The 26,167-nt window shown below is 35.6% G+C and overlaps 1 protein-coding gene across 3 annotated transcripts in view; it reads right to left on the bottom strand.

The window, feature by feature from the left end:
* Positions 1-744: 744 nt before the first annotated feature.
* The window catches only part of LOC149084338 (cytospin-A-like), a 48,364-nt gene continuing 22,941 nt past the window's right edge, over positions 745-26,167 (bottom strand). Inside the window, exons 1-16 of one of the 3 annotated variants that reach the window (XM_089234708.1) lie at positions 19,924-20,050; positions 16,618-17,280; positions 14,664-14,864; positions 14,234-14,406; positions 13,825-14,089; positions 13,167-13,433; positions 12,848-13,036; positions 10,508-10,777; positions 10,255-10,416; positions 9,922-10,141; positions 9,699-9,802; positions 8,382-8,638; positions 7,900-8,005; positions 6,870-6,986; positions 5,934-5,993; positions 745-2,333 (exon numbers count right to left, since the gene is read on the bottom strand). In XM_089234708.1, the coding sequence (XP_089090834.1) occupies positions 2,244-2,333; positions 5,934-5,993; positions 6,870-6,986; positions 7,900-8,005; positions 8,382-8,638; positions 9,699-9,802; positions 9,922-10,141; positions 10,255-10,416; positions 10,508-10,777; positions 12,848-13,036; positions 13,167-13,433; positions 13,825-14,089; positions 14,234-14,406; positions 14,664-14,864; positions 16,618-17,214 (3,078 nt within the window). In that variant the 5' untranslated portion in view covers positions 17,215-17,280; positions 19,924-20,050 and the 3' untranslated portion in view covers positions 745-2,243. Of the gene's footprint in view, positions 2,334-5,933; positions 5,994-6,869; positions 6,987-7,899; positions 8,006-8,381; positions 8,639-9,698; positions 9,803-9,921; positions 10,142-10,254; positions 10,417-10,507; positions 10,778-12,847; positions 13,037-13,166; positions 13,434-13,824; positions 14,090-14,233; positions 14,407-14,663; positions 14,865-16,617; positions 17,281-19,703; positions 19,796-19,923; positions 20,051-26,167 lie in introns of those variants that run through there. The other 2 variants (XM_089234710.1, XM_089234709.1) reach the window with 2 other exon arrangements.

Below are 26,167 nucleotides of genomic sequence, written 5' to 3'. Positions count from 1 at the left end.
TGTCCGTATGATTACACAGAACCAGGGATTTGTGCAATATGCACATTCTTATTACCTGAGTTACCTTCTTTAAACAGAATATTGGTTGTGTCACCAACCTGCTATGTCGAAATTTAAAGATGACTGCTTCTCAGTTTTCTAAACAAAAAAATCAGTGTGTGGGACTCAACAGGTCATTGCAAACCTGATGTTACACATTTTTGCTTTTTGAATTAGGGTCTGCCTAGATTAGTTGGGTGAAATTTCAAGGCGATATTTGCCAGCTGACACTCCCTTCGAAAAAGTTTCATCACTGTAAGCAGAATACAAATACAGATGCCACGAAAAAGGCAACTTGCCCAAGGTGGTGTACGAAAGAAAAGAGGGGGGGGGGGGGAGGAATGCCCACAACAAACTTTAAGAGTAGAAAAAAGCAGTGTGATGAGAACATGGCTAATTACTATCCTCACTAAACATAATGAATGTAAATAGCGTGTTAATTAGGTCTGCTACTGAAAATGGCCTTAAATAAAAAAATCAATACGATACAATCATTTTACCTAGCTGCAGGGCACATGTGACTTGCACGCCAGCTGTTGGCCACCCCAATTGAGTTTATAAAAAATAGGTTTCGAAAGAACCATTTCATGTTCAATTAAAATGAGCATGACTCAAATTAAGATACCGATTCTCATAACTATCTTAATACGGAGATCTTGTGATTTCAGCATGGTATGGATGTTGTCAAAAATTAAGATACTGATGCACATAAAAAAAAAGCTTTATTTCTCTACTTAATTTCCATCGCACGAAGACCATTTTCTTTTTTCGCCACATCATTCTTCCATATACAATCAACACAAAAAAAACAATCATATATATATATATCTTACAGCTAATACTGTTGCAAAAAGTGCAAAATGGAAGCGGTACATATCAAAGGTGAAAACATGTAAAAAAATATATAAAAAATACTATATAAATTATCAAACAGTGAAAAAAGTTTTTTAAAAAGTTGCGATACGATGTGCCAGGGAAAAAAAACATTGTGTATCAAAGTTCTTGAAAGTCTCCAATACAAGCCTGTAAATGTACAGCCAAGATGGAATCGCAATCTTGTAAGTTTCACAAAAATATTTTCCGTAGAAAAAAGATTGATCATTCATATTGTCAAAACGGACATAAGCTACAAAGGTGAAGAAAGCGTCAACCATCCACACAAAAGCTTATTATTACAAGAGTTATTTAAATCTGTTGCTATTTATAACTAATAATAATGACGACAAATTTGCAAATAGAGTCTGTTGCGACGAAACAATCGCTGGCTTTAGAATTTGTTTAAAAATTACAGTTGGCAAGCAATGTGGTAGCGATTGTTATTTAGCAAACTTAATACTTGAAGCATTCACCTTATACACAATCTTGGCAAAAAAAAAAAACGTTAACCACACAAAACTAAAATCGGCAGTGAAATTCTTTTAGTGAATATACATGAGATGAGTGTGAAGTAGCGATAACTGGTGTAAAATATTTTTTTAAGCATAATCGAAACGATACTGTGAATGATAAGACATGCTGCTGTGACAGAAACTGTTCAGCTAACAAAAAAGTTCCTATCAAGCGTAAAATTAGCGATATCGTTGAAGGCAGAAGATGCTTCATTTGCATATTTTTCACTCAAATGCTTGGTGTGTGCACGCATTTAGTAATTTTGAATAATCATGTGCACATTTTCACCTCCAGCGGTTTTCGCTGATTCGACTCGAGAAAAAAAAGACAAAAATGGACCGATTTTGTGTGGATGTTTATAGTTCATATAGATCAGATATTTAAAAAAAAAAACTTGAACTATAACAAAAAAAAATTATGCGATAGCTTGGAGCTTCTTTCGCACAAAAAAAGATGCGATTAGAAATATGCAAATTCGAACATTCATTTTTCCACAATTATATATCACAGACATCGAACAACATTCCACCAGACGATCCGCAGAAATGTTTCCAATTACACAGACACACATATAATCGTCATTATATATATATATATTTTCTATATATATTTTCCAGTTTCGATTTTTAAATCTTTCCAATTACATTTCAAATTAACACTTGACTAGATCATCATTCCTTGGATTTTTTTCAGTTTATAATGCATTTGACAATAGAAATCATACGCTCGCAAAATCTGTTTCTTGTAGAACATCAATCATTACTTCATCAAATTCTGAAGAAAGTTCCCACTTGATTACTAGAGCTCGAAATTTCCTACGTCTCGAAATGTCTGTACACAGAAGTAACATAGGTCATGATCGACTGCCAATCAGGTCTTTCTTGTGATATCAAATCATTGATGTTCTGTAAAGAGAAGAGTAAATATTTTTAAATTTAATTTATTCCGATATATATATTTCACATTTCTTTATGTTAGGAAATGATACAAGCAATTAATCATGAGATCAGAAATATATATATAAACATTCCTTTTATTCAGGGTTGGCAGATGTTTCACACACGACAGTTTAAACTGTGGTTATGTGTCAAAACAGGGTTCCCAGCAAAATCTGCTTGATCATTTCACCTGACCTGCATATATAATTCGATACTATCCAATACAACTCTAAATTATATCATTTCTCGGTAATATACCATTGACCTACAAATGTAATTCAATCATAACACATCCCTCGCTTCACTTCTGAAATATAGATGGCGACACTGAAAAATCAAACAACACTACATACGCACTCAGACTGTTAGGTAGATACAGTTATACTTCTGGTACAACTCACTAGGTAGTAAATCGCCCATAGACGGTGATAGACCTGAGTTGTACTCGATTTGAAAGAAAGGTAATATACCATCGAAAAAGCACATTTTAGACAGAATGTTAATGTTCTGCCATCACCACACCTTCCAAAATCAAATTGTATGTATGATCTTGCACACACAATACCAGTTTCTTTCCAACTCTCACACAGAGATAATTGAATTCAAATCATTGTTCAGCATATAATATAATAAAGGTTTTCTACCCACAGGCAGGAAAAAGAAGCAAGAGGATAAAATGTTTTTCCAGACAAGAAATAGAGTTAAGAGCTGGTATTGGCTTTGTTTTCAACAATGGAAAGGAGGGTCTCTCCCCTTTAGATCCCTTCATCTATTTACTCAGAGGGCAGGTGTAGTGACTTTGGCCAACATTGTTTTCCAGTATGTAAAATCAGACCCTTCAACTGATAAGAAATTTCTCTCGGTAGCGGATCCGGAGGAAAATGCTGATAAGAATTTTTTTCTCTCCCAGGGGGATCTGAAAAATAATCTATGGAAAAAAGTGAAGCTAAACCACTTAAATGTAGATTTATCCTTCGATTTTTTTTCCCCTTCAGATTTTTTCTGACTTTCCCCAAGTACAGTAGAAACTCGATTATCCAAATACATCGGGACTGAAGAATGTTCGGAAAATCGATTTTGAAACTAATTCGATAACACAAAGGAAATAAACTGAATTTAAGATGAATTCGTCTGACAAAAAAAAAAAAAATGACAGCCAGCTAAATCTACTCCTATTCACACGTTTGTTTGCTTGTCAATTGTTTATAATTACATACAACGTATACGGATCTGCCCCTACTTACATCTATAGCTCACAGGTACAGTATATATTTTTTCCAATCTAATTGTTTGGAAGTGAATTATTGTGTAATACAGAACAAAGCTATTGAGTTGGTAGATAAGAGGATTCAAGTTCCAAGAAAATACCAACTGTTGAGCATCATTGACTATAGGAAACTGAAAATGAGTTAGGTTGAAAGGGTGTTGTTAACAGAGTTGTTCAGAAAATTGATGTTCGGATAAACGAGGCTCTACTGTATTTATAATTTTCCCTGACTTTTCACAAATATTTCACATTTTCCCTGACCGTTTTCCGATTCCCTGACTTTCCAGGTCGCTGGGAACCCTGCAAGAACCTCAAATATTATTTTTCAACATTAAAAAAAATTCCCATTAGAAATACACACACTGATAGCATGTGATGTTTAAAGTGTTGTACAAAGAATAAATATTTAAAATAATTTTCTACTCTCTACAGAATTAGAATTATTTAGGACTATGTACGGTTTTTTTCTCATAAAATATACAATTTGAATAAAGCATAACACAAAAGCTGAAGGAAAAACTATGGAGCTATTTGATATTTTTCAATTCAATATTATTATTGATCTTTCAAAATTTCTACAACTGCTTATACAGGGTGGGCAAAAAAGTCCGTAAAAACTTGAAAAATGAATAAAAACCGGAAAAATAACCGAAATAAAAAATGGTTTGCAGGGTTAGTATCACTAGGTCACAGGATTTTTTTAAAGACGGAAAAACAGCCAATAGGTGGCGCTAGTACAAGCGACGAGAGAGGATGGGGCCAGTATTATCACTATAGCCAATAACTGTTCCTGGTACTAATTTTTTTTCAACAATTAGATGTCATTTCATGGAGCGGAAAACAAGTTTTTTGTCCAAAGATGGAAGACAATCAGTCTGCTATCCTTTCAAGGCACCTTACCCATTTCTATGTCTATATCTCCAAGTTATTTCACATAAGATCTCACATGGTATACTCAAAAGCTAGCTTGACAGTAACAATTTATTTTGGCATTACAAAGAAATAATCTTCGCGTTAGGTTCACGACATGTACCAATTCGTTAGAAGTTACGCAGAGGAATATGGACGAGGTACACGTGTGGTTTAATAGTAGTAACAGTTTGTTTGTTAAGGGACAAGCACTTGGAATGTTAGCAAAACGATATACGGAACTTTATCCACTGCTGGATTGAATTGTACATAATATTACGAGATTGGTGCCATGTCTTTTGTGGCATGATTCAAAGTGCTGAACAAGCCCACGTCAATATCAACAGCTCACTGTGATGCACACTCTGAGAACCACTGCTTTAAACCAAATCTTGCCACAGAGTGCATGAGCACAGAATAGGCAAGAATACAAGGGTGGGTTGGGTAATGGGAGTGATCTTCCCTCTCAAGAATGAGTAATATTAGGGAGGAAATAAGCCTGTCCCATAAAATGCAGGACAATCCATCAAATCTACACAAGTCGACCCTCCCAACGCCTATCACTGGACCTGGTACAAAAACTCCCCTGCTTGGACTAAATCCTATTGTGTAGATCTCTTCCTGTCTGATTGTCACAAAGTGCAGCAGATTCACAAAATTAAATTAAATGAGGAAAATCATTCACTTGATTTGTGAGTTTCTAACATCGGATTTTGATTTGAGAGGAAGATGACAGCAACATGTGAACCATAACATAAATAACACCCATACATGGTATGGGTTGGTTCCACTGTTCAAGTACAAAAGTCAGACAGTCATTATTTTAATCCTTAAAGCAGCAATCCTGAGATATCTGGGGTTCTTAAAAGAACAATGGAGCCCACATACCATCCAAAGTTTATTCTCCTGATAACATGTTTTCCTTCCTCCCTCATCCTATCAATCAACAGCCAGTGAGCGGAGTCAGCTTTTGTTCAAAGTCTGATAACAAAAGGAAAGATAGAGAGACAGACGCAATGTTTTTCTTCTCCCTTTGAGGTAGTTATACGGGTAAGCATACAGCATAAATAACAGAAAACTATAGGGTTTTTTTCCTTCCTTATTTTTAACTATTATTTTGCGTTGAGGGGAGGGGAAAGGCATTTATCAGCTCACACAATCAGGGAAAAAATTCTTGAAAATAGGTGGCAATTTCTAGACAGTTATGTGGATCAGGAAAAATTTAAACCTTGTTTAAAGAGTTAAGACGTTGAAGCTTGCTATCAGTAACAGAGTTTTACAATTTGGCCTAACACACATGCCATTTTTCTTTCTAGCTGAGAATTTTTTATATCATGAAGAGAAATGAAAATACAATGAGTGTCCAAATATTTATAAATAATTCAACTCACTAAAGTTGTAGGAATTCCAACTGATTCTGCTGCTCGGAATACTAATGTGAAATTACGCCGCTGCAAAAAATATAATTCACCATTTATATTCCAACATTAATTAAGAACTAATGAATGCATATCACGAAGCAAAAAAAAAAAACCAATTAGTTTTAATTACATTTAAAACAAGAAATAATATACAGATTGCATAGCTAACACCTTGTCTCACAGGCTTACCTAGAGGCATACTTCTAATTAGAAAAAATATCCAAATAATATGTAGAACTCGATGCCTCATTCATGTTGCTAGGTGTAGTACATAGTTATTGAAATAAAAACATTAACTCTTTATACGGACACCCTGTCTTCAAAAATGCAATGAGAAAGTTGTCGCACTGTCTATCTTTATGCATGTTGGGGTAAATCGAGAAGCTATCCATTCTTAGAATAAGACAACCATAAGTATTCTTTATGGGCATTGTATAATATTTTATCATGTGTATATATTGTTTATAATTTGTATTAATTGCATTTTTAATGGGGTTGCTGTATTTTTGAAACATATGACATCCATATTTGTTATGGGCATCTTCTTCTCAGCCACCTCGCTGGGCATTTTGCCTGTTGTGGCGTTGTATTTGTATTTGTATAAAACAAAAAAAAAGACATTTCTAAATGCTATTCCCTGAAATATTTGAATTCAAAAATCTGAGAAAAGTTGGGGAAAAACAACATAAACGAGGGAAAGAAATGTTCTATGCTAGTTTAGGCTGGTTTTTTTACAGCTTTCCTCTGATTTTTTAATTTAAATATTTCAGCAAATATTGTACTTAGAAAAGTGGGGTTTTTTGGCATCAGGAGAGACGGGGCAACAACTTTGTAATTGGGTGATAAAAATTATTGATTGTCATGGTTACATGAGTTATAAACATTTCTGAATGAAATATGACATACCTTATCTTTACAATCGAGCTCATCATAAGGAATAAAATCAGGTAAGTATGAATGCAATAAAGCGCAGAAGGCAAGGCCATCGTTCCAGCTACTACTGAAGTTAGTTATGTCAATACCCTGAAAAAAGGTACATTTAAGTTCATCTAAAAAATTGACATTACAACATTCAGAAACACTCGAAACTCTAATCATGGCAAAAGAATTACAATACCAAATGCAACAAAATGTCATAAATTCATTAAAACTTCAAGGTATATATGCTTACTAACTTTGATTGTGGGAAAATAAATAACTCACTATGCCTACGTTTTCCCCTTCCCCTGCAGAAATCGCAGTGCCATAGCATTCGTTGTACAAAATCCAAGGAGTGTAATGCCTCCTTGATTTTATACTGCCCTCGTCGATGTACTGACAGTCAAAGGATCATTGCAAGAACAACTTCTGTTGCTTATCTTATAAATCTGTCATCCCATTCACATATTCAATGCTCAGCGAATCGCTCATGGACAATGCATAGAGCACGACTGTGTAGACAAAGGGCCGTACAAATAACAGGCACAAGGTCACCATGGCGACAAAAAAAAATGGTATTACCGCTTCAAATTTTATTTGTTCAGTTACTAAATTGTGGGCTGAGAGCAGCACAAAATGTTTGGAATTCATAGCAGCATATCTGCCAACATGAAAGAGGGTCACTATGTCTTGAAAAAGTCAAAAGAAGCACTATTTTGGACCTTTTTCTTAGTGGTAAAAACTTTTTCTGGCACTTAGATTTTTCTGCGATTTGTCCAGCCCTGGTATAAACATACCTTTTGTTCACATTATATTGATTTTAGCACAGGGAGGTTGAAATGCTAACCTCTAAGCTACAAGACAGAAAAAATATCACATGTAATATACATAGAGACATCTCTGAAAGTAAGTGAAATTATTGCCAATAGTATCAACTTTCAAGCTTCATTGATTCTGTTCTAAATTTTAAAATGTTATTGCTAAACCCAATCGACAAGGAAAATGAATGCACTCATACCTTATACCCAACTGTCTTGTTCTGACACCACTTCAACAGAGCATTCCGTTTGGAACCCCCTCCTTTGATAAGAGCAGTGAGCGGATCTTTCTTTTCGGCCAAATCTCTATTAAGGAAAAATTTAAAAAGCAGGGTTTTTCAATACGAAATAAATATACCTGTGAATGAAGAAATTGATAAAAACTCAATTAAAAGGGAAAGTGTTTCTTGTCTCTTAAATATTATTTCCAAATAATTGTACATTTTAATTATCATTCATTGTAGACAAAATTATTTTTAACCATTTAATTCCAATAGACCAAATCCCTTGTTCAGATAACAGTAATAATGATATTAAATGAATTTCAATTGATTAGCCAATGTGAAACATCTTTTTCTCTTTTCAGCAGGATATTTTTAACTTCTAAATCAGTGGTTCTCAAAATGTGTGCCACAGCACCTTGGGGTACACTAAAACAGAATATTTATAATAATATACTTACACATAGCTGTTTCTTCTGATCGGATCTAACTTATTGGCAAGTATGGAAACTGGATGAACAGGATGAGGTGACAGAGGCTTCATGCCGTCGATCTCACTTTTCCCATGAGACGGTGAACCAGACTCATGAGAAAGTGAAGATGCATGAGATAAAGAATAACCGACACCATCAATGCTACTATTCCTTGGCAGCCTTGTGGATTGCACACTTGCTTTACCATCTCTCAGTATAGTACCAGCATCTGACCTGATTGGTGGCTAGGGGAAAAAAAAACTTGTGAAACATTCCTTTATTAAATTTGATAACATGATAATGGTTTTAATAAGATCTTAAGTTATTGATTGGCTATTGTCAGAAAGGGCATTTGATGCCCTTTCTGACAATGTCCTCAATCAAAAGTTTCAAGATTCAGTTTGACAACATTACTATTCAGAGTTACAGTGAAAGAATGATGTAACATAGCTCAATGAATGCACAGACCCCTATCACCGAACTTATCCTGTTGCTAAAATCTTCACGACTCATCTCAATGATTCAACTGTTGAAAGGCTAAACTGACATTTACTCTTGTCTTTTACTTGCCAAAATAAAACATTTCTTTGTGACTTAGCATAATGATAGCAATTCATTTCACAATTGTGATGTCAATTTTGGAGTGGGGGAAAAGGATGGTAGCATGGACCGGGGGGGGGGGGGGGAAACAGCATCAATGACAATGACGGATCCGATGACTGACCTAATGTATATGCATATATGCGAATTAGCATCATCATCATGTCCCCGCCCTCCCGGCCTTTCATGTCTATCTCCGCCTATGGATGGTAGACAGACATGTACAGACAGTAACAGACATGTTTTTTTGGGATAATTTTTCCCCTAAAGTAGGGATTTCTCAATCATAGCCAAAATTAATTAGATATATTTTTTCTCCGGAGTCTGGGAGTTGAAATAGGAACTGGAGAAACCTCCCAGAGAAAATCCGGGAGACTTGGCAGCTATGATATACTATTTTTCTAATGTCCAAAAGGGAGCACCACAAGATTTTCCCGGAACAAGCACCGTATGTTGATTCTCAATCAGTATGTAATGGCCTCTTTAGGCTTCTTCTTACAGAAGTGCATTGAGAATTAGCATTATAGTCTTATCCTCAAGAATGTCACAAACATAGAACATTTGGTAAACGTTATTCTAATTTGCATAACAAGTTTATGAGTGAAGTATATGAGTTAGGGAAAAAATTCAATACCAGTAGTGAAGAATAGCACTGAAAAAACTTTGCAAGGAAAAAAAAAAGGTACCAGTAAACAAAAAACTTACTTTTATGAATACATCATTGTTTGTGAAAATCAATGAATTTGACCTGGTATCTGAAGCAACACTGTTTAAACTACTTGTTGAAGAACTACAGCTGCTTGTTGGTCCTGAATTATAGGGAGAAAGAGTTTTTTTTAAATTCTGTGCATTTCACTACAATATACATTAAAAAACTTTCACATTATAGTACTCATGCAAAATATAAACAAAAAGTACAGATTATTACCTTGACCTTTCGCTTGTTTTGTAGCATTTTCAATGGACTCGATCAATGACTTAACAGACAGTTGATTGGCACCCCTTTCTCTTGCTTTTGTAGAACTCAACTGTCTTCGTGCTGCAGCACTGATATCTTTTTCTACATTACTGAGTGCTGGTACATCTGAATCTGAAAATGCAATGCTCGGTCGGAGTGGTGATGCAGATGACAGAACTTCTTGCTTAACCTTTACGTAACGAAAATTAATAAAAAAATCAAATTATGGTATCAATTCAATTGTTCAACACAAAGGAACCAAACATATCAGAAACATTATACAAAAGAGTTCAAATGAAATACTTTTAAATTCTCCATATCAGTTTCAAGGTTCTTTATTTTCTGCTGTAACTGTTTATTTTCCAACATCAATCGGTCAACATCGAGTTGAGCTTCAGTTTTGAAATCATTTGCAATCCGAACAGTTGTCAGAAGGTCTGCCTGAAATCTATTCCATTCATCAACCTGTAATACGAAATCGGGAAAACGTAGGAAAAATATACTCAAACTAAGAAATTTAGAAGTCAGAAGAAAACACTATTTATTCGGTTCTCACCTCCAATAAGTGTTTTTTACGAAGCTCTTCCATTTCTTTCAGAAACTCATTCAGCTGAACAGTTTTTTCCCCAACAACCTTCTGCAATTCTCCGACGGTTGCCTTCAATTCTCGTTTATCTTCCAAATGATGTTGACATTTCACTTCTGACTGTTGTAATGCTTCTGTAATTAAAGACACTTCTTGGTTAACTTGAGCTTTCTCAGTCTCCAACTGTTCTACTTTGTATTCCAGGTCACTGACTTGTTTGTGAGCATTATTCTTTGCAACCTTGAAATGCAAAATTTGAAGAAATTATTCATTTTCTAATATGGATACACTTTAACTATAAATTTTAAATAGGGAAATATAAATATGGGACTGACTGTACTACTTTGATACAAAAAAAGCATGGGAGGAAAGGAAACATTCACATATACAGAGAGTTCAGGGTAAGGTGCATATTTTGGGAACTCTGGGGGGGGGGGGGCACTACAGCAAAAAATTTGAACACATGCTCAACACGCTAAATAGCATTAATTGGTCTCGATAAAGTTGAAAAATCTTACAGTTAAGGAAAGCAAACATGCTGAGTTTAAGCAATATCAGAGTTATCTAATATCTTGGCCGCTGTGGTGGTCGAGTGGTTATAGTGCCGGACTCGTGATGCGAGAATCCGGGTTCGAACCCCACAGTGGTGGTCGGCTGAAGTTGGTTTTCTGTGGTTCCCAACTTCAAGGCGCAAATGCGAGCCGATCTCCCCGTTAAAAAGTCTCGCCACCGAGAGCAACAGTCCTACAACGGTAAATCATTCAACCATAACACTTCACTCATAGTTAGTAAAACTGGGGGCAGATGACAGCACTACACATAACAAGCATTACACAGAAACAAACTTTACGTCAGGTTGCACTACACGTACATTCCCGCATGTACCGATTCGTTGGGGGGTTCTGCGGGGGGTGCATGTGTGGTGTAGCAGTAGTAGGTAGGGGCTCGGGGATCCATGATGTTCTTAAGTCAGCCACCTCGTTGGGCAATTTGCCTGTTGTGGCGTTGTATTTGTATTCGTTGTATTGTATTCGTTGTATTCGTAAACCATGTACAAGTAGATATTAAATTGAACAATAATGATTCTGGCACTCTCTAGTGATATTGTACACAATGTCCTGCAAGTGCTAATGTGGCCTTCAGGACTGAAGTGTGCTTTTTTCTTGGGGGGCCCCTACTGAATGGGTTATTATGCAAAATAAATAATTTTTTGGGATCCCCATTTGGCTTAGGGCCCTGAGGCAGTGTCCCGATTGCCCCAGCCTAGTTACTGCTCTGGTGGCCTTTATCGCATTCACTGTTTCATGTAGAGGTATGGTTTTAATTTAAAAATGCAGAAAATGTGTTCATAAATTGCCCTGGACCAGTTTTAAGAGTGGGAATAGTGTCACAAAATAAAGAAATCTAAATTTTTATATGGTCTCCCAGTACTCTTAACTTCCAATTAGAAAGTTGTTGTCCTGTCTATTCTGAGCCTAACAACTAAAAAGTTATGTTTTTAAGTTTAATATTTACAGACACATTCAAATTCAAAAACTGGAGAACATATAACAACATTTGTGTTGTTATATGTAACACACAGCAATTTGTGTTAATTGCATTTTTAATTGGGTTGCTGTATTTTTGAAACATATGACAACCATATTTTTATGGGCATCTTTTTATCAGCCACCTCGTTGGGCATTTTGCCTGTTGTGGCGTTGTATTTGTATTTGTATTTGTATTTGTATGAATGTGGAAGGGAGAAAGCATTAACCAATAGTTTTCTGATTTTTGAATTTAAATATCTCTGTGAATATTAGTTAAAAACATGGGATTTGGTTTTGTTTGGCGCAGAAAAGACAGGGCAACAACTTTCTGATTAGAAATGAGAGGACGATATAAAAATATAGATCCTTTATTTCATAACACTTTCAAAGGTGGCACAGGGTAATTTTTGAATAAATTTTGAGCATTTTTAAAATTGGAATCACAACTCTATGATGAATAGTTCATGAGATAAAGGCCACATTACATTTACAATACACTGTATACAAATTATCTTTGAATGCCTCACTAGGCATTCATAGATTGACTTGTATAAGGGAGATAATTCATATTAACTTCTGATTCAATTAACAAGTTATCTGAAGAAGTCTCTGTTCAAAAAGTTAGACCTCTGTCTAACCCCAACCCTTAAAAACCAAATAAAAATGATTTTATAAGTGGGATGACTCAATAACAAGTGAGGCTGGTTCAAAATTTATGCAGGCACTGTAACAAGAAATTGTTTTATTTTGATTTCAACCATTTTTAAACAAATTTGAATACCATGATTTCTTCTTGTAGCTGATTTAATTGGTCCTTGTATCGATTAACTTCATGCTGGCTGTGAGCTAATTGTTCTTGAAGTCGCATCGCTTTCTCTTCAATTTTTTCTTTGTCTTTCCGTGTTTCTTGCAGCAACGCATTCAGCTCAGATGTTGCACCCGCCTGCTGCTCTTTTTGCAGTTGTAACACCTGAGAGATTGAAAATAAAATTCCACAAAAACAGTTTTCGTTAAACAGATTTTTCTCACACAGCACAAATATTTTAATTTTTAGAACAAAAAAAGGAAGAAAAAACTTTTCCTCTTGCCCTACTTCTTACCTTTTGCTGCTCACTTTCTAACTGAAGTTTCAGCTGAGATATTTCTATTTCATTGGCAGAAAGTTTTTCCTGTTTCTCATAGAACTGAGATTCCAATAACCTTTTATCGGCCTTAATACTTTCAATGGTAGATTCTAGCAAGCGAACTCTGTCTCGGAGTAATAGTAAATCTGTCTGACAACCACTAGATTCTTTTTCTGCACTCTCTAGAGCTCCTGAAAGCTCTTCTTGCTTCATTAGTAACAGATCATTTGCCTCCTGTGCTTTCTGTAGAGAGAGAAAAAAATTCCTATATGAAAATGAATTGACAGGATTTGTCTTTTCGTGTATCAAATAAATTAATCTTACACAAAACAGAAATTCTACTCAAAGCATACAATTAAGCCAAAAAGAAAATAATACAATTTAATTGATGCAACCAAGCCACTGTATACAATTTACAAAAATAAGAAGGCTTAATTTGTGCTTTTAAGTCGCGGGGAATTCAAATTATTTCAGTTTAACATGAATGAAGACATTCATTGAGTTTTGATAGACACTAAGCAGGGTAAAAATAAATTTAATATAACCATGAAATATAATATAATATAATAAATTTAATATAACCGCGGAAAAAAAAATATATACAAGTATAATGACAAAGTAAAACAGGTCAAACCTTCAACAATTCCACGAGATGCTTTTCCCTCTCGGACGAGCTCAACGAGTTCTCTGGCTCGACATTGTCATGCTGCTGGAACAACAACTGCTTCAGCTGTGTTATTTGAGAGCGACATTCTTCAAGTTTTTCAGTTTGCGAGCACAGGGACTCCAAAAGAACAGCTTTCTCTTCAGTCATGCGTTCATTTTCCATTTGCAGCTCTGACAACTGGTCTTGAAGATCGGTGAGCTCCTGAAGAGTAGCTTGCAGCTCTTCATTCGTACTGGGATACAAAACAAAACATTTTTATGTACTCTGAATGTTTTAACACAAGAAATTCAATATTAAAATCAATTATTGAAAATATATTCGATAGAATAATCCTAGAATAGAATAATATGAATCCTAGATTCATAATATATTATACCTGTGATGAGTCTCTTCCATTTGCATGATTCTATCCTGAAGACAAGCCACAGACATCTCGCTGAGACTACTGCTACTCGCCTTGTCCCAATCTGAAAGTGGTCTCTGGTCTCCCACTCCTGAAGCCTCCCCAGCCTCGGTTTCAAGTGACTTTGGAGCATCAGATAAGTTAGGCTATGAATAAGAGACAAGGAGCAAACTGATTTCCAATGAGGCAATGCAAACTATTTTAATAAACTGTACTAGTAAGAAAAAATAAACATGAGAATAATGACTTGAAAGTAGGGCTGGAAATCGATTAGACTGGTTAATCAAATTTTTTTTAATCGATTGATAATTTTTTTTTAAATCAATTAATCCCAGTGTATCTATTACAGCAGAATACTAAATGAAAATTCTCTCATTTTTTGACAAAAGACCACGAAACTTACCAGATTATCTGACAACTGGTGCAGAGCATTGCTCCTCAAAGACGACTGCAATAGAAGCTGTTCCTTTTGCGAGTCTGACAAAGCAGCCGATTCGAGGGGAGCTCCGAGTTGCACTAATCTTTCCTTCAAGGATTGATTCTCCAACTGCAAAGTGTCCAATTCTTGCCTCAGCTGTTCAACTGCATCGTCACTCTGGAGATTCTAAACGTAAATACAAATTTCAATGAAATGTGTATCAAAATAAATTTTGAATTACAAAGATTTTCAGAACAAGTTGTCCTATTTCCACTGAGAATAAATACAAAAATAATTAAATTCTACAACTATTGGTTACATATGGGCTTATGCAGGATTGAGGGGGGGCACACCTTGTTTGGGTTGGGGGGGGGGGACAATGAATTTCTTCCAAAGACTAACCTTCAAGAAACATTTTGATAAAGAAGAGAAATGGAAGTTAAGAAGCTTCTCTTGCCTTCAAAATCGAACCCATTTATGTGTGTGCATTTTAGAATAAGTTACAGTATCAAGAAACTATATCATAGCTGCCAACCTTTGATTATTAGGCTGATCATCCAATGGAAGCTACCACGAGCAAGAACAAGTCACATATATGAGCAGGACTACTATATAGATGTATTACGAATACAAGCGACTTGTTCTCGCTCGTAGTAGCCTCCAGTGGATGACCAGCATTAGAATTAGGAAGATTTTAATGCAGATCAGCGTTTTTTACAAGAACAGTATGCAACCAAATATAAGAAGGATGTTTTTAACCCTCAGAGCACTCATATCATCCACAGATGGTGAGTGCAGTAGCCAACGGAAGTAGCCATCATCCAATGGAAGCTACCACGAGCAAGAACAAGTCCCATATATGAGCAGGACTACTATATAGCTGTATTACGAATACAAGCGACTTGGTCTTGCTTGTAGTAGCCTCCAGTGGATGACCAGCATTAGAATTAGGAAGATTTTAATGCAGATCAGCGTTCTTTACAAGAACAGTATATAACCAAATATAAGAAGGATGTTTTTAACCCTCAGAGCACTCATATCATCCACAGATGGTGAGTGCAGTAGCCGGCTCAACCATCCTGATTATTAGAAATTGGTTTTTTTTTCAGATGAAATGTTTTAAATGATGTATAGATGGCATACACATAGGCCTATATATATATTCTAGCTTTTTTTATTTCTCTATTCTCTGATAGATTTGCTTGCACTGTATACACTCTAATATGGTATGAGCAAACCTAACGAGATTGAGTAGTGGGAAAGTGTCTGTATTCAATCACTAGTGTGTAGATGATTCTGGGTTCGAGCCCAGATTTCGCATTTGTATCACAATTTTCTTTCAATTGTATTGAATTTCGAAGACATAATTCTAGCAACTATTAAATTCAAATCACACCACCAAAAAAGAAAAAGATTGTCATCAGCCCAAAATGTGTAAAACTTATTCAAACGGTATGTATGGTTCATGTATAGCCAGTCAAATTATACTGTCAATCGACCAAAGTGATGCTGGCTGTTTGGTGAATTGTCTTTTCCTTGCCAAAATTACAAACTTCTTGGAGACATGAACGCAATACTATGCAAATCTAATCATGTCACATTTTGGAGAGAGAAACAGTAGCAACAGACTTTTCCCATGGGGTAAGTTTTGAGAATAATTTTTCTCCCAAAAAGTAAGGATTTTTGGGAGTCTGGAGATAGAAAGACTCTGCAGTTATGCTATCGGTACACATTTTTGCAGCTGGGGAATAAGATGCACGTTAGATTCAAGCATGCATTAGATTTCAGCAAAATACAGTATAGCCTACTTAATTCATTTCCACAGGTAATTGGGGTTAAATTAATGTTATCTTTATGGCAGCCAGTATAATATATATATAATTACAGTATTACATATTACATTTACAGTATACAAAGTTTTTGATTATCTATAACCTACCTTTAATTTGTTTATTTCCATCTTCAAGGTTGCAATTTCTGCCTTTTTGCTCTCTGCGTTTCGTACCAGTTCCGATATTTGTTGCTCCATCATTGCCTTCTCCTTTTCCAGCTGGATTATTGTCAAGCAGTTATTGGATTTACTCTGACTCCTATTGCCACCTTGCTTCAGGTTCTCTTTCTCTTTGTTGCTGCTCAAATCGACCCTGTCCTTGCTCATAGCGCGACGCATGTTACCTTGATTGTTCAGTTTGTAAGCGGTCTTTCGTCCAAGAGCTCCAGGTTTTGATCCCTGAATATTGCTTATGGTACGGATCGGCGGAGGGGCGCTGTCACCTCTGGATTTTGTACTCAAAGGCGTCGAAGGTATCTTGACGGTTGGTGCGCTCACTTTACGCCGCACGCTCGTCGTCACGCTGCCCGTTAAACTTTCCTGACTGCTTGAGCATGTTCTTGGAGGTGTCGATGCGCACCGTGGTGCGATGGCATTGTGAATTATTTTTTCGACTGGATATTTGTTGCTGCGTATAATATTGCTGGTGAGATTCTTATTGTCAACACTTTGAATCGTTCCTGAGGTGCTTTTGTTGTTCTTCATGGCGTTGAGAGAAGAACCTATGACCTCTATAAGCTACAGCCCTCAAGGTTTCTCCCCCAACATAACCTTTTGGAAGGAAAACAAATTCTTTATCACACATTAAGACAAACAAACAGCGCTACTCTATTCCATTACTAATATGGCAACATTTGATTGCATTAATAAAATTTAATTCAAAGTAAACAATCAGTTATGTGGAACAAATGAGATAGAGCAGCATTTTTGGAACCTTTCAGAACCTAAAAACCAGTAAAATACTTGAAACAGTGTTCACAGACCACCAACTCACAGTAAGTTCTTATATTTTGAACCTTGTGAATGATATTCATAGCATAATAAAGCCCAAAGCAGAATGTTTTGTATTGTTCCGCAACGACCCTCGGCTGACTGGAAAATCCTCACAATAGTGTTTTTTACACTTTTTCTTAAAATTCTTTCGGATTGTCCTGCAGCAGCGCTAATTGTTCTGCAACATATATCACCGATTTTGGCACATTCTGCTTTGAGGGATAATCAATTTCCTTCATTGGAATTAAATTTTTAAGTCTACTTGAGAACAATGCGTGTCGTTTTCATGAACCATAGATTGGAAAACATTGCAATAAAAAAAATAACTTCTTGGACATAGGCGAATAAAAAAAATTAATCACAAATCTAGGTGTCAGGTTGCCATGGCAATAAAAAATTACTATTGCACCTAAAATTTTCTATGTGTAATTTCTACTTTAAGTAAAAAAAAAAAAATGCTTGGCTCTTAAAATATTTAGTTGGTTCCTAGAATTTTTATCTCGATTTGTCAAGCCTTGGCTACTATAGAGGCTTACTCTGAAGCTTTGAACGTATTTCAGACAAGTGTGTGCTTGTTTTGCCACTGTGGTGGTAGAGTGGGTGGTAGTGATGGACCGACATTGCAATATCCCAGATTTGAACCCCACCAGAGTGGCGCACTGGTAAGATGCTTGTCTTCCGCTATGAAGGTTACCATCACGGTCCACTGGTTTGAATTAAGGCAAAGTACATCAGAGAAACAAATTATTTACCTACCGATCCTGGGATAACCACTGATAGATGACACCTTTATTTCCCACCCAACACTACTGATTCGAAATTGCTATATGGCATTATATGACCAGAATTAGTGTGCAGTAAAGTAGTAGTGATGGGCATCTGGAGTTGGTTTTCTGTGGCTCCCAGCTTCGAGGTGCAAATGTTTACCGATCTCCCTGTTAAAAAGTCTCGCCACAGAGAGCAACAAGCCTACAAATGGTACAAATATTCATTCATTACACTCCACTCACTTCACTTCTGAAATATAGATGGCACCACTAAAAAAACTGACAGGACACTAGATACACACTCAGACTTAGGTACACATGCAGCTACATTTCTGGCACAACACACTGGGTAGCAAATTGCCTGTGGCGATAGACCTGAAATTGTGTTTGGTTTGAAAGAAAGGGTGCTTGTCTTGGGCTTTGTGTAGGATATCTGGATTTCTGAGTCAATTCTGGGGCGCTCATGCTATGGAAATAATGTCGGTGATCGAGTACCCACAGCACCCCTAGCTCAGACACCACTGGACCCACTACTATTTATTAACTACTTAATCGTACATCCGAGCTTGATAAATCTTAGGTACTGGGTTGCCATGAAGGAATTTTTATAGGCACCTATATAAAAATTTATATAATATACTGCTAAATTGAAATCTAAAGACGACTTAAAATTTTTGGATTTCACGATAGTGCATTTTTCAGCACGAGCAGAAAATATTAAATTCCGGAAATTAAAAAAAAAACATTTAAGACAGTCTTTCAAAAGAGCCAAGCTAAGCTGAGGATTTATCGTGAGAATTTTGCTGGTGCCTAAATTTTTTTAGATTTGTCAATCCATGCAAATGTTGCAATCGTGTATCCCTTATTGTTTAGCGTTATGTAGAATAACTGTTGAACCCGTGTTACCCCCATACACGAGACATGTTCATTGAAAATTTCCGTTGCTAAGCGAGGTTTATGCTTAATTGGAAGGTCAACAGGGTTAGACTGTATACATCTTGAGAGAAATAAAATTATTCTAATCAATTTTCAATCAGCTCTCGTACAAGGACTAGACTGAAACTGCCATTATTCTTACTTGAGAATGTCATAATAGTAACCTAACAAATTGACACCGATTTTCATAACAATTAATTTCCATTACAATCTCAAAATTAGGGATAGATCTACAGTTTTCTACCTATACATAGCTTGGAAATGGTCATAATTAAAAAAAAATTTAATTAACTTAAATATAACAATCGCCTCAGAAAAGCTAATGCTTATCCGCACATGAAAATCATTTTTTAAACATTACATTATTTTAAAATTATCGAAAAACAATTGTGTTGTTGATAAGTAGGGCACAAGCATTGACTATGATTACCTCGATTTTTGATAATTTATTAAAATTTCAAAATATAGATAGATGTCTTTAAGACTAGAATGAGATACCTGCTTCAAGCTCCGAATCATTTCCGCATTCTAGCTGATTAGAGACATCTCGAGCATATTAATAAATACTTTGACCCTCCTCCCCTCAAGCAAGAAGACATTAAAGCTGCGGTCATTGCATATGTTAAGATCACAACACAATGTCCACGGATGTCAACAACAATAAACACAATTACATAAACAAACGCAAAGTGTTATGTCAACCGAATTGTTTACTCACGCTGTTTTCTCCTAAATGTCTTCCATTTAAAATAAACAAGTGTTAGCGTGTGTTTTAGGATCAATATCCATCAAGCCACTCCTAATTTAAATGAAGTTGCGTTAACGTGAATTCAAACGCACGGATGCAACCTGGGTGGCCAATCAAAGATGATCTTTGATACGGATCATGACCCTTCGGTGAACAGAACGTTCATTTGGATTGGTGCTTTACGTCGCTGCTGTCACCTGAAAGCGTTCAGTCCGATCAACGGCTGTGACCTAAAGCTGATGTATGCGAGATAAAGATTTTAAACATTTTATTCAAAAAATCTAACCTTTCGAAAATTTCATGAGTAAGCAAAAAACTTATTTTTGAAGAATTATTTTGTATAAAAAATTGAAATACAAAAAAAAAATTCCCTCTGTGATAACTGGTGACCATATTTTATTGACACAAATACGGGATTTTAAACTAAAAAATAAGGTAAAAGTCGCCAATTGTTGCTGAAACAGTCGCCAAAGAAATTTCCGAATTGCTTTTGTGTAAAAACTGCTGAAATTTCATGACAAAAACTCAGCGAAAAATAACGGGCTAAATTGAACTGTAATTGATTTTGACTAAATATATTCAATCTGAAGGAAAATGAAATTTCCTCACAACGTCAACACACTATATACAAAAAGTGTTTTAATTCCAAATTATTTCTTTAAATTTTTAGTTTTCATTATTTATTAAAATTACTTTTAAATTTTTAAATTCTTGGATGATATTATTGTTTCATTGTGCGTATCGTCAATAATAAATTGCAGTCGGACCCGCTTATAACGAAGTTGGAAAAAGCAGCGTGTCGTTAAAGGCGCGTATACACACGATATGCATTTTTCAGTAACCTGAGCATTCTTAAAATGAATAGATTAAGATAATATATTTTAATAAAGATTAAAAATTGAATTAAAATCTCTCGTAATTGAATTTACGTCAACAAAAATGTTTCAACAATTTTTTTTTTTCACTTTGATATTTGTATGGACGTTTTTCGTTCAAATCGTTCTTGCCAAAGAAGCACACAAAATTTGTAATATCTTTTCTTTTAGTGAGAGCACGGGCACTGGAAAATTTTTTCGTCTCATTCTTCCGAACCATTTAAAACCTTTTATATACTACATTGTGAGAAGTAGAATAAGAAGAAAATTATACTAAATTGAAATAAAACTATAAATGCAATGCTTGAAATAAATAGTTATCGTGTAAATTATTTGATAGGTCATTTTAGTTCTGATTAAAGACAAAAAAAAACAATGTTTTTGAAACAATTAGTTCAAAACAAGTTATCTAACCTGGTACTTAAAAGTACCGTCAATATATAAAGGGTTGAAGAAAGAATAGCGAACTTCAAGTAATCTAGAATTTTTTTTGATAGGCCTACCTCACTTTCTTTTTTCATTTTTAACCAACTGTATGGTTGTAATTTTCGAAACAATAAGTAGAGTTTGCACTTGATCATTTTCAAAATTAATTTGCACACAATGAAACCACTACAACCAACGTTCGATTCTAGCTTAAGAATGGTGTGCACTAACGTTTCTCTCTCTTGGGAATAAATAACCTCAATTCTTTCTTTCTAATGAGGTTTTCTGCAAACAAGATCTGAAAGATGAAAGTAGAAGAAAAAAAAAAGAAGCGAAATAATATTTTTCACTACCCAAAGCACTCCTACTAGCATGCCTTTCAAGGAAAAAAAGGAGACATCATCAGTTGCAGGAAAGGTAAATTTAGACGAGAGAGAGAGATAACTTTCCAAAGAAATTGTGACAATTCCATGTTTAAATCGGTCGAAAATTCGTTATGGGTATACTTTGCGGAAGTCAGTGTTAAGATCGTTATAAACAATCAAAATAGCATATATAAGCAAAACGAAATTCACAGGCGTAAATATTTTGTTATACCGTTCGTGAAAATTCGTAATGTCCGTGTCATTGTAAGTGAGTCCAACCAGTGTTATCCAAAATTATTTTTGTGACGAGTAATTTCACTCCTCCCAAATTTTGTGGAGCATTTTTCGAAAATGAGGGGTAATTTTTTATAACTGTGAAAAATAATTTTAAATTGGAATTGAAACACCGTGAAAACCATATGAAGCACCACGACATTCGTGGCCTATATAAAATTCATGACACATAAATGAAAACATACGACAAAACTTTCAAAAACATTTAATCGAAACACTTATATTAAATATTGATTTGGTACAAATATATAAAAAATTTGAAAGAGGCAATTACGCTCAACTTTCTATATTCTGAATACATAAAAGGCGTGCTATCACCACCTTTTCTGCACCCCCTGATATATTTGCAAAATTCTGTCATTTTCATTCCTTTATATTTATGTAATATTTCTTTTACTAATAACCATTCTTCCCTAAGTGGCACTTCTTTAGAAAGTATATTTTCATCTTTATACAAGGTATTCTAATTTCCTTTACAATAGAAACAAATTAAACTGTCCATTGCTTCATCAGAACTTGGGTTGTAATTCGTTTTTGAACCGTTGTACAGAGTATCGTTTTTTTATCACTGGAATCGACAGTTTTTGCACATGTTATGTCATTCATAGGATTCAAAACTGTGTCAGTCAATGAAAAAATTTTCACTTTAATTACTTCAAACCTGTTGTCCAAGTTTTCAACCAGATGGTCTAAAAACTTTTTTCTTTCATAGAATTTTGACCTAAATTGAACATTTTCCATTTTTATTTGTCTGCAATCATTTCCTTTTTCTAATTGTGAAGGAAGTCTTTGAAACATATTCCAGGGTCGTTATGAAATTTCTCTATTTCGTTAATTTTTCCACCTCTCAATAAGAGTTGAAAAATTAAGGTTTTCTTCTTGAGAGTGGAGAGTTTTCTTCTAGGTGGAGGATTAGATGTCAGCCCCTTTTTTAAAAATAAAGGTACGTAACGAGCATTATACATGATCAAAGCTGAGTTACAAATAAGCCTATATAATGAAGTTGCAGCTTCTACAAAGCTAACCTCTAAACCCTTGGTAGGGTTTTCACTTTATGTTTATTGTCTCGTACATATATTTTCAAAAAAAAAATTAATTAAAAAAATTTTGAGGAATATTTTCACCCCCAAAGAAAAATTTGAGGAGTATTTTCACTCCCTAAGAAAATTTCGGGGGGGGGGTGAAAATGAATTTCAGGGGGTGAAATATATTGGCGAATGCTGAGTCCGACTGTATAAAAAAAATGAGATTTTTCAAATCAACATCAGTACTCACAACGTGGAAATATACGAGAAGACAGTTTCAACATTTTAATATGTTAACATAAAAACAACATTAAAATCCCAAAAAAAAAAAAAAAAAATGTTATTCTTCCTTAAAAAATAGGTAATTAAAGAAAACCCTTAAGACCATAGTACTTAAATGAATGCAATTTTCGTTTTAAGTAAAAGCCCGTAAAAGGTTAGTTACAGTTCCAATCCGAGTTTTAGCGTCTTTGCTAGATGACCGACCACTTCGCACATTTCTCCCCATTGATTTCCCAGACTTCAGATGCCGGCCAAGACTTCGAACGTGGACCGCATAAACATATCTGAAGTAACCTCTATCACAGTTTGATAAACTCTCAAGATAGGACAGCTGAACCGCACATGCACCTCGTAAACTTTCCTTCGAGTATCTTCTAACGAACTGGTGCATGCCGGAACTGCTACGCATATCTTTTGCATCTAACGTGGAGATGATTGATTTGGGGAATGCGTGTTATGTACTCTAGAAGTGCTGCTATCTGTCTTCTAGATTCAAATGCAACAAACCAACAAAAATTAATGAGAACCAAATTATAATTAAAAATACATAAAAGTCGTACGAAAAGACTAAAAAAACGAAGATACGAGAACAGATATTGGGCCGAATTAATAAAAGGAAGGAAATGTGCTCACGAGCAAAAGGGTCGAAGTAGAAGTATGAGCATTGAAGTAAAAGGAGAAATGCTAAAAGCAAATCCTTCAATCTGTATTAATAATGATTACCTTTTACTCGCACAAGTAAATCCTTCTCCTCTATTAGTAAAAGGTGAACAGGAGCCAATCACGTTGACCCCTGGAAATAAACTGTTTTGCCCTTTAACTCCCTTCTCTGCAGGGGGCTCTTTGATCTGAATCTCGAACCGATTGCGAGTTCACGAATTTTTATAAATTTTATAAATTTGAGTTGAAAAACAAATTTTTTATTCTGGATAATTGTCTATTATCCTAGCTAATTTTTTTTCACCACTTTCCCTTGACGTCGAAGGCGATTTCTATTTCCATTATAATCCACAGCTTCGGTATCTTCTTTTCTTTATAAAAAGACAATTCTAGGGAGCCGCGAACAAACATTGCCATGGCAAGGTGGACGGTGCAAGTTTGAAAACTACTGACTTATCCGATTATACATTGGAATCCGTACGGGACCTTTATCCTCTCAAAATGATTAGTTTAATTTTCCGCTGCTTCAAATGAAAAAAAAACAAAAACTGAAGATACGTGGTTGTTGCTCCACTGCTTGATATAGTTTTAATTATTAAAGGTATTGTGGGAACGGAATGATCCACAATGAACATTAGCTGAAGTGCTATCTATACATCCCGTGGAGTATGAAAGTGTTCGTTACTCCAGTCAAAACCCCATTTAATTGACGCCTTTTCTTTTACCGTACTCCAAAAGAAGATACCTTTCTTGAGGGTTCTTTTCATATGGTTCAAAGTCAAAGTCTCCCAAAGATTCAGCTATATTGTGCAAAACAACACATGCAATCCCAATTTTCGGGATATTTTCCAGTTTTACACGACAAACATATTGCAGGATAGGAAATCTCCGCTTCAGCTGCCCGAAACACCTTCTATAGCGATTATTTCTTTTTTCAGAAGGGCACTGAATTTCTTTTCTGCACTCTCGGCTGCATTTGAGAATGGAGTCATCAGACAAGGTTCTAGTCCAGTGATTCCCAACGTGGGCGTTAACGTCCCCTTGGGAACGATGGAAAGTTCCAGGGGAGGGGGCGGTAGAAGCTACGAGTATAGCATAGGATCCTATGGGATAGATTGCGTTGGGGGGGGGGGGGCGACGGGTGAGAAAATTTTCTGAAGAAGGGGGCGGTGGGACAAAAAAGGTTGGGAAACTATGTTCTAGTCCAGTGGTTCTCAACCGGGGGCCATATGGCCTCAGGGGGGCCCTAGGATAATCCAGGGGGGGGGCCACGGGTGAAAATCTGGCAAAAGGGGAGCCACGGCTACTGATACGGGGGCCACGAAGAAGTTTGTGGAATGAAATTTTTTTTAGTCACTCTGACTAAAAAAAATTTAATTTCAAACAAAAAATACATAGAATATATTTTTCGCAATTTTTCCGCTATTCGAGTAACATTAACATGAGGAAGGAAATAAAAAAAGTGGTTCATGTAATCTCGGTGGGTTTACGACTTGGGGGTGACAGTAGGCCCTGACACAAACTATAGAAGAGGTTTAAAGCAAAATGCAGTAACTGTAAAGACAAAGTTGTGTGTGCTCGAAAACTTTTCATTCAAAGAGGGCTGCCATAAAGAAAGCAGACAAAGATTTGTTGACCATTCATTGACATTCTTTTGAGTGCTGGTAGTAAATGCAATCCAAGAAGTAGATGGGTGAGAAATGAAAGCTTTTAAAGAACCCCATCGTTTTCATGCAATTACAGACGGATAGCCATCTAGTTTAGCACAAAGCTATCTTCAACCGGCACTGAGTGGTCTGATGGGGAATATATTTATAAAAATCGAATAAAAAGAATGATTGCTCTGGGGAATTTTTTTATGAATTTTTGGGGAGGGGTGTGCCAACTCATTGCCTCCACTGAAAAGAAATAAAGTCGAATTCAGTTATAACGAACTCCATCCAAGAGACCAAACATACATGAGGAAAAATACCCGCGAAATTAATTTTTTTAAAACTACCTTGCTGTATAACTTAAGAAACTGCAATTGCATAAATTTGCTGTTGTTTCAAAATCGCAAGTGTTCATTTGTCATTCCTTTCAATTTAACAGGAAAAACGTGATTTTAAACATATTTAAGACGGTCTTAACGTCATTTGGTTTGCTGATTGGTTTCTATATGCAAACCAACAGATAATGTATTGGGACTTGGTAGGACTAAGATTGACACCACAAGTTTTTTTAATCTATACTGTAATGCTTCCTATTAACTGCCCTACTACGTAAGCCTGCTGATGGCCTGCAACAT

This window comes from Pholcus phalangioides, unplaced genomic scaffold, assembly GCF_987345545.1.
Source record: "Pholcus phalangioides strain wild (caught in Gottingen) unplaced genomic scaffold, Ppha-v1.0 ptg000008l_1, whole genome shotgun sequence".
Lineage (NCBI taxonomy): Eukaryota > Metazoa > Arthropoda > Arachnida > Araneae > Pholcidae > Pholcus > Pholcus phalangioides.
This window is presented reverse-complemented; position numbering and strand designations above follow the sequence as displayed.